Genomic DNA, 10,007 nt, shown 5'->3' with positions numbered 1-10,007 from the left:
TGCGCTGATGCCCCCTGCAGGTCAGAGTTGATGAGGTCAGGCCTGTAATTGCTCTCAGTGGTTTGGCTCTGGGCAGCGAGTGACCTTTGACCTCTCTATAGTCCATTCACCAGTAACACCACAGGTATCGCCGTTTGATTCAGAACCACGTTAATAATAAACTAATATCACCAGATTATTTTATGAGGTAGTTCAACAAACAACATGAATTACAATATTCATAACTGTGTCTTGAGCATCAGATCCTCATATTAGAGTGATTTGTGAAGGGTCATGTGACACTGAAGACTGGAGTAATGATGATAAATTCAGATTTAAATCACAGGAATAAATTACACTTCACTATATATTCACATAGAGAACTGATGATATACACTGGAATAATATTTCACAATTTCTACAGTAGTTTTGATCAAATAAATGCAGAAGAGACTCTTTCAAAACACTAAATAGGTAATTTTTCCAAACTTTTGACTGTGTGTGTAAGAGAGAGAGAGTGTGTGTGTGTGTGTTATCACTCATCCAAAAAAATGAAAAAGAAAAAAAGGACTGAATACTTTACTCAGAAGTGTTTATATTGTTTCCTTCATAAACTGAGTAAATAACGTCCTGACATAGGGTGGTCTCTCTCTCTCTGAGTGTGTGTGTGTGTGTGTGTGTTTTAAAATTGAAATTAGATCCAGTGCCAGGAAAGCCACATCCCACAGATAAGAAAGAGAGGGAGAGAGAGAGACGGAGAGAGAGAGAGAGAGAGAGAGGAGGGTGTTGGAAGATATCTCATCTGCTCCTCACACACTCACACACACAGACTCACACACACTCGTCTGAAGGATCCTCAGCATCGGACCGGATCCCACTGCTCTCCTGGACTCACACACTGAAGATTCGGGACGTTTCCGGGCCAAAGAAGAGACAGAGAGACGGAGGGAGAAGAGTTTATCAGCTTTATCCTGAAGGTCAGTGTGTGTGTGTGTGTGTGTGTGTGTGTGTGCGTCACTTACTCAAAACATCACTGTCTCTTTCACTGCTCTGTGTTTCTCATCGACTCAGACTCACTGTAGACGCTTCTCCTGACACCCGAGAACATCAACCCAACACACACACAGTTATGAAGTTATGGATATACAGATCATATCATCTCACGAGACGTGATTGTGTGTGTGTGTGTGTGTGTGTGAGCTCAGATCGAGACTAGAGGAAACCCATGCGAGCTCATGGACTAAAACCATACCACATCTGTGCTACTTCAAACAAAATAAGCGTTAACTGTAATTAACAATTTAAGTGTGTGTGTGCGTGTATTATTATTATTATTATAAATTATTAAATATTTTGATTAGTCTAGTTGCAATAGTTCTCATATTAGATTAGTTTCAGTTAAAATAAATAAAGCCAATAAATGAAAAATAGGTATATTTAAAAAGAGACAACTAAATTACTACTAAAATTAAAGAGAAAACAGAACAAAAAAATAAAATCTAATTAAATATATTAACTAAACTATAAAAATATTTCTATAGCAATGGTTTGTTTTGTTTAAAATAACTAAAATAAAAATATATAGATGTTTAAAAATGACAAAATACAACAAAAACTGCTAAAAGTTAAACAAAAATTAAAGTGAAAATATGAAAAAAAAATCTAATCAAAAAAATAAAGAAAAACTATAATAGTAAAACTAATAAAAATTATATAGTATTTTAAAGGAAATAAAAAATACAACAAATTAAAACATAAAAATCAAATCAAATTGAAAACATGAAAAATGATAATAGTAAAACAAATAAATATACAAAAAAACTATATAGATATTTAAAAAAACAAAAAGCTAATACAAATTACAAAAATACAACAAAATAACTAAAACTAACTAAATTTAAAGTGAAAAAAGACAATTTTAAATATGAACAAAACTATAATAGTAAAACTAATACATAAACAAAAAACTACTAAAAAGTGCAAAAATAAAACAAAACAACTAAAACTTTAATTAAAAATAAAGCAAAAAAGACAATATAAAAAGAAAATTCTAAATATGAACAAAACTGTAATAGTAAAACTAATAAACACACAAAAAACGAATAAACATTACAAAAATACAACAAAATAACTAAAACTTTAACTAAAAGTAAAGCGAAAAAATAAAATAAAAATAAAAATCTAAATATGAACAAAAACTATAATAATAAAACTAATATATATACAAAAAACTAATAAAAATGACAAAAATACAACAAAATAACTAAAATTTTAAATTTTAACAAAACTATAATAGGAAGAAAGAAAGAATAAATTTCCAAAAGTAAAACTATAGACATTTTAAAGCAACAAAAAATAAATTAAAGTTAAAAACAGAACAAAATATGAACAAAAAACTACAAAATTGCTACAACTTTAACTAACATTAACGTGAAAGTACAGATTAAAATCTCATTCAAAACATGAATAAAGCGTGTGTGTGTGTGTGTGTCTGATGGTGGCGTGACAGCTGTGTGTTAGTTATCAAAGGCTCTTCAATGCAAGTGACTTGACAGTTTTAACTGTTAGATCACACTAAAAAGATCATTTTTAAATGCACGATTTACCTAAAAACGTAGTTATTTCTGAAATTTATTTGCGATTTCTGATTAAAATAGTTTTTGTGTTACAGACTGGATTTAAACACCCATATCAAGTGCAGGTTTCCTTGTTCAGTGGTTTTATATGTCAAAGTTAATAGTTTTATCCCAGTCTCGTAACATTGATCGCCCCACAGACGGCCACAAACCCAGAACAGTTTCTCTTTGTCCTGTAGAGACACTGACCCCAGACCTGTTAACAAAAGGAGTCTGTGATCTGCAATGTTGCCCCACACAACCCGCCGGGTCACTCTGCTAATGATGGTCGTATCCTGCCTGCTGATTGGCTGGGGAACCTGTCAATCAAACTCATCCAACAGCTCTCATCTCTCTGATGAGCACGAGTCCCCGGGGTGGAACCGCGTGACCTCTGACCCCAGATCTGCCCGGGGCCGTCCACCGGCGTGTCTGAGGAGGACGTCTATCGAGGGATTGTTCAAGTACGTGAACACGGTGCTGTCGTGTGTGATCTTCGCGGTGGGAATTCTGGGAAACGCGACGCTTCTGAGGATCATCTACCAGAACAAGACCATGAGGAACGGGCCGAACGCCCTGATCGCCAGCCTGGCCCTCGGGGACCTCGTCTACATCGCCATCGACATCCCCATCAACCTCTACAAGGTGCCGCTTCACACACACACACACACACACACAGACACCAGGTAAATGTGATCAACCCTGCTGATTTACACATCAAGTTTGAGATTCTTACATCTATAATTTAGATATATCTAGGTCAGCATTATTTTATTATTATATACATGTTATTATAGTAATTTTTATTAAACAAAATATTTTAGTGGACGTTTTATTCATTTTGTATTTTTTCTACCTCACTTTTTTTATTACTATATTTCTATTTGTTTAGTAATTTTTAAGTTCTAATTATATATATTTTTTGTTTATGTAATATTAGTATATATATATATGAAGAGTTCAGATGCAAAAGCCTCTAAGTGCCATTTGAAATTTTCTTCTAGAATGATCATTTTTATCAAGCTTGTATATTTAAGTTCAGTGATTTCACTTAAATGGCAATGATAATTACCTATTAATTGTTATTTAAGTAAAATTACTGAACTTAAATATACAAGTTTGATAAAAATAATCATTAAAGAATAAAATTTCAAATGGCATTTAGAGGCTTTTGCATCTGAACTCTTCATATAGTTTTTATAAAATAATTTTAGATTGTATATATATATATACTAAAAGTATTTTATAAAAACTAAATATTCAAATAAATATTAAATTTCTCTAATAAATTAAAAACGTTGTTTACTCATATTTCTATAATAATTATATGTATGTCTTATTACAGTAATAAATGAGATATATTATTATATAAATATATTCATTATAATTTTTTTTAATTATTATATAAAATAATATAAATGTATAAATATATATATATTGTAAATATATATTACTATATATATATATATATATATATATATTTATCTAAATATATTATATATCATTTTAACAAAATGTTATTTAGATGCATAGTGGTGTAAAGTGTGCAGTGTGTCAGACAGACTTATATCGGGACATTTATCAGAGTAACACTCATCACACGCTCAATCACACACACACACACACACACACACACACACACACACACACACACACACACACACATAAAGGCCTTCACAGGTTGGTGTTTAAACACACACACACACACACACACACATACGCACGCACAGATAAAGGCCTTCACTGGTTGGTATTTAAACCAGTAGCACCAAACATACACACACAGACACAGGCTGTCCAGCGTTTGAAGTGTGTGTGTGTGTGTGTGTGTGTTTCAGCTGCTGGCGATGCGGTGGCCCTTCGACGACAGTGTGTTCGGCCTGTTCCTGTGTAAACTAATGCCGTTCCTGCAGAAAACATCAGTGGGAATCACAGTTCTCAATCTGTGCGCGCTCAGTGTGGACAGGTAACACACACACACACACACACACAACTTAACAATACTCATATTTTCTCAAAAAACACATTTTCATCTTAATGGTACGAAACTTGGTAAAAGTTTAGGCCCTGAAAACAATCCTCATCCTCTAGTGGAAGCGTTTGGTACTGCAGCCGAACACACACACACACACACACACATACACACTAAATCTAATTTTTTTCATCTCAACTTTTTTATCTTCCAAAATCAGTGGATGCACTCTAAAAAATGCTGGGTTGTTTTAACCCAATTTTGGGTCAAATATGGACAAACCCAAAATGCTGGGTTAAAAATGTAATGTAAAAAATTAAACCCAACGCCTGGGTTAGTCCATATTTGACCCAAAGTTGGGTTAAAACAACCCAGCATTTTTTAGAGTGTGGAAACACAACACACACTGCTTTTATTTATGTATTTATCTGTGTGTTTACCTCGTGTGTGTGAACCCTATTTTTACAGTCTATAGTTGGAACGCTACAGTAACTTCACACTGTTACCTCGTGTGTGTGTGTGTGTGTGTGTGTTGGAATGCTATAGTACCTTTACACTGTTACCTCGTGTGTGTGTGTGTGTGTGTGTTGGAATGCTACAGTAACTTCACACTGTTACCTTATGTGTGTGTGTGTGTGTGTGTGTGTTGGAATGCTATAGTACCTTTACACTGTTACCTCGTGTGTGTGTGTGTGTGTGTTGGAATGCTACAGTAACTTCACACTGTTACCTTATGTGTGTGTGTGTGTGTGTGTTGGAATGCTATAGTACCTTTACACTGTTACCTTGTGTGTGTGTGTGTGTGTTGGAACGCTACAGTAACTTCACACTGTTACCTTATGTGTGTGTGTGTGTGTGTGTGTGTTGGAATGCTATAGTACCTTTACACTGTTACCTTGTGTGTGTGTGTGTGTGTGTGTGTTGGAATGCTATAGTACCTTTACACTGTTACCTCGTGTGTGTGTGTGTGTGTGTTGGAATGCTATAGTACCTTTACACTGTTACCTCGTGTGTGTGTGTGTGTGTGTGTGTTGGAATGCTATAGTACCTTTACACTGTTACCTCGTGTGTGTGTGTGTGTTGGAATGCTACAGTAACTTCACACTGTTACCTTATGTGTGTGTGTGTGTGTGTGTGTGTTGGAATGCTATAGTACCTTTACACTGTTACCTCGTGTGTGTGTGTGTGTGTTGGAATGCTACAGTAACTTCACACTGTTACCTTATGTGTGTGTGTGTGTGTGTGTGTGTTGGAATGCTATAGTACCTTTACACTGTTACCTCGTGTGTGTGTGTGTGTGTGTGTTGGAATGCTATAGTACCTTTACACTGTTACCTCGTGTGTGTGTGTGTGTTGGAATGCTACAGTAACTTCACACTGTTACCTTATGTGTGTGTGTGTGTGTGTGTGTTGGAATGCTATAGTACCTTTACACTGTTACCTTGTGTGTGTGTGTGTGTGTTGGAATGCTATAGTACCTTTACACTGTTACCTCGTGTGTGTGTGTGTGTGTGTGTGTTGGAATGCTATAGTACCTTTACACTGTTACCTTGTGTGTGTGTGTGTGTGTTGGAACGCTACAGTAACTTCACACTGTTACCTTATGTGTGTGTGTGTGTGTGTGTGTGTTGGAATGCTATAGTACCTTTACACTGTTACCTTGTGTGTGTGTGTGTGTGTTGGAATGCTATAGTACCTTTACACTGTTACCTCGTGTGTGTGTGTGTGTGTGTTGGAATGCTATAGTACCTTTACACTGTTACCTCGTGTGTGTGTGTGTGTGTGTGTTGGAATGCTATAGTACCTTTACACTGTTACCTCGTGTGTGTGTGTGTGTGTTGGAATGCTACAGTAACTTCACACTGTTACCTTATGTGTGTGTGTGTGTGTTGGAATGCTATAGTACCTTTACACTGTTACCTCGTGTGTGTGTGTGTGTGTGTGTTGGAATGCTATAGTACCTTTACACTGTTACCTCGTGTGTGTGTGTGTGTGTTGGAATGCTACAGTAACTTCACACTGTTACCTTATGTGTGTGTGTGTGTGTGTGTGTGTTGGAATGCTATAGTACCTTTACACTGTTACCTCGTGTGTGTGTGTGTGTGTGTGTTGGAATGCTATAGTACCTTTACACTGTTACCTCGTGTGTGTGTGTGTGTTGGAATGCTATAGTAACTTCACACTGTTACCTTATGTGTGTGTGTGTGTGTGTGTGTGTTGGAATGCTATTGTACCTTTACACTGTTACCTTGTGTGTGTGTGTGTGTGTTGGAACGCTACAGTAACTTCACACTGTTACCTTATGTGTGTGTGTGTGTGTGTGTGTGTGTTGGAATGCTATAGTACCTTTACACTGTTACCTTGTGTGTGTGTGTGTGTGTGTTGGAACGCTACAGTAACTTCACACTGTTACCTCGTGTGTGTGTGTGTGTTGGAATGCTATAGTACCTTTACACTGTTACCTCGTGTGTGTGTGTGTGTGTGTGTTGGAATGCTATAGTACCTTTACACTGTTACCTCGTGTGTGTGTGTGTGTGTGTTGGAATGCTATAGTACCTTTACACTGTTACCTCGTGTGTGTGTGTGTGTGTGTTGGAATGCTATAGTACCTTTACACTGTTACCTCGTGTGTGTGTGTGTGTTGGAATGCTACAGTAACTTCACACTGTTACCTTATGTGTGTGTGTGTGTGTGTGTGTGTTGGAATGCTATAGTACCTTTACACTGTTACCTTGTGTGTGTGTGTGTGTGTTGGAACGCTACAGTAACTTCACACTGTTACCTTATGTGTGTGTGTTGCAGGTATCGCGCGGTGGCGTCGTGGAGTCGCGTGCAGGGCGTCGGGATCCCCGTGTTCACGGCGCTGGAGATCGTGTGTATCTGGACGCTGGCGGCGGTGCTGGCGGTCCCGGAGGCCATCGGGTTCAAGATGGTCAGTTTCGAATATAACAACATCACCATCAGAACCTGCATGCTGAAGCCGGAGACGCCCTTCATCACGGTGACAACAACAACACCATATATATATATATTTGCTGCATTTTATACTTTTATCTAAATAAAACAAGTAATTAAATGCATCTCCATCAATGTTGCAATGCAATTATATTTCACTCATTTATGGAGTGTGTGTGTGTGTGTGTGTGTGTGTAGTTCTACAGGGACGTGAAGGTCTGGTGGCTGTTTGGCTTCTACTTCTGTGTGCCGCTGGTGTGTACGGGCGTCTTCTACACACTGATGACCTTTGAGATGCTGAGCAACAGGAAGGGCAGTCTGAAGTTCTCACTGAGCGAACACCTCAAACAGGTGCACACACACACACACACACACACGAACCGAAGATGACCCGATCCGCCACTGACTGACACTCTTATAGAGGATAACTCAGCAACATTACAGCAACACACTCTACAGAGAGGATGATGTAATAAAGCTCTTTTATATGTGTGTGTGTGTGTGTGTGTCCAGAGGCGTGAGGTGGCTAAAGCGGTGTTCTCTCTGGTGTTGATCTTCGCTCTCTGCTGGTTTCCGCTTCATCTGAGTCGAATCCTGAAGAAAACGGTTTATTTCCAGAACGACGTCGGCCGCTGCGACCTGCTGAAGTACACACACACTTCACTAACACACACACACCTACAAAAAACATGTGCATTGATGGGTGTTGTTGTTTGTGTGCAGTGTTGGGTGTAAGTAATTAGTTACTGTAATTTAATTACTTTTCCCTTGAAAATGTAAATTAAGGGATTACTCTTAATTTATCTGTAATTTAATTACAGTTACTTCTGATGTAATTGAGGTAAATACTGTGTATAGATCAATCCGATCTCACAGCGATTCGTACGCATTTATGAGGTGTCTAAATCGCACTCGTACAAATTCGTATGAATTATTGTAAAATATGTATGAAAAAAGTGTGAAATGTCATGAGATCAGACATAAAACAATAGTGGGTTTAACATCAAAATGTATTGTCTGATGTTAAAAAGTATGTTTTTATAATGTAACCTTCTCCTTGGTCAGTTTAAGGATAATTCATGCAATTTTATAGTATTTATTTGAAAGAATTAAAACAGATTCATGTCTATCCTTGTATTATTCAGCAGGTTGATATGGGATTTTGAAAGTAATTAGTAATTAAATACTTTTTAGAGAGAGTAATTAGTACAGTAATCTAATTACACTGTTGAAGAGGTTATTAGTAACTAACTAGTAATTAATTACTTTTTTAGAGTAACTTACCCAACACTGTTTGTGTGTGTCAGTTTCCTGCTAGTGTTTGATTACCTGAGTATCAATCTGGCCACCATCAACTCCTGCATCAATCCCATAATCCTCTACTTCGTCAGCAAGAAGTTCAAGAACTGCTTCAGGGTAAAGCGCTTCTGTCAGAGCCGGATTTACACACACATTACACACATTTTTTCACAAAATTAATTTTTTTTTCTGCATTCCATTTTTTCATTTTTAATAGTTCAGGATTCCGTTTTAATGTTTAAATTAAATGTTAGTAATCAAAAAAGATTTAATTGAAAAAGTTAAACGTACTATTCAATAACATTTAACAAAAAATACATTTTTAGTGTCCAATGAAAATGTTATTTTAGTATCTCTGAGACACTAATAATATTTCAATGAAGTAATCATCTCTCTCTCTCTCTCTCTCTCTCTCTCTCTCTCTCTCTCACACACACACACACACACACACGCAGTCGTGTTTGTGTTGCTGGTGTTATCCGAGCGGCTCGTTGTTAAGCAGTGTCGTGCCTCTGAACGGGACCAGTTTCCAGTACAAGAACCCGGATCACAACGGCTTATCGGACCGAACCGCACTGCGCAAGGACAGCTACAACTGACACACACACACACACACACACACACACACACACACACACACACACACACACACACACACACACACACTATTTCACCTAAAGTCATCCAGCGTGAGAATGAAATATGAATATAGGGCCTATATTTATGTAAATAATGCGACTGCACTGATTAAAGGGTTAGTTCACCCAAAAATGAAAATTCTGTCAGTATTTACTCACCCTAATGTTGTTCCAATCCCGTAAGACCTTCGTTCATCTTCGGAACACAAATTAAGATATTTAAGATATTAAGATCGCTCCTGCATACTAGTCCATAGGCTTCTTGAGGGAATGACTCTTGCTGTCCCCGAAAAGTCATTAAAGACATCGTTAAAATAGCCCAAGTGACTACAGGGGCTCAATCTTAAGTTTATCAAACGACGAGAACACTTTTGTGCGCAAAAAAACAACAAAAATAACGACTTTATTTCAACTATTCACTTCCTTCTCCATGAGCCTGTAAGTCAGTTAACGTAGTGTGATTGCGTAGAGCTACGTCACACGTAGGCTCACTATTGGCCGACGCTGGTCATGTGTGTGTGATGCGTGTGACATACAATAACAGAAGCT

At 37.3% G+C, this 10,007-nt stretch overlaps 1 protein-coding gene across 2 annotated transcripts; it reads left to right on the top strand.

The window, feature by feature from the left end:
• Window positions 1-743: 743 nt before the first annotated feature.
• ednrab (endothelin receptor type Ab) lies at window positions 744-9,504 on the top strand. Of its 2 annotated transcripts, none has more exons than XM_039679091.2 (8): window positions 744-956; window positions 2,795-3,239; window positions 4,433-4,560; window positions 7,369-7,567; window positions 7,720-7,872; window positions 8,035-8,168; window positions 8,829-8,937; window positions 9,276-9,504. In XM_039679091.2, exons 2-8 carry the CDS (start codon window positions 2,841-2,843, stop codon window positions 9,417-9,419), a joined length of 1,266 nt encoding a protein of 421 aa, XP_039535025.1. In that variant the 5' UTR covers window positions 744-956; window positions 2,795-2,840; the 3' UTR covers window positions 9,420-9,504. The 2 variants fall into 2 exon arrangements, with proteins under 2 accessions (XP_039535025.1, XP_039535026.1); XM_039679092.2 differs by having other exon boundaries at window positions 2,777-3,239.
• The last annotated feature ends 503 nt before the right edge of the window (window positions 9,505-10,007 follow it).

The sequence above is a fragment of the Pimephales promelas genome, chromosome 20 (assembly GCF_988280905.1).
Source record: "Pimephales promelas chromosome 20, fPimPro1.hap1.1, whole genome shotgun sequence".
Taxonomy (NCBI): domain Eukaryota; kingdom Metazoa; phylum Chordata; class Actinopteri; order Cypriniformes; family Leuciscidae; genus Pimephales; species Pimephales promelas.
This window is presented reverse-complemented; position numbering and strand designations above follow the sequence as displayed.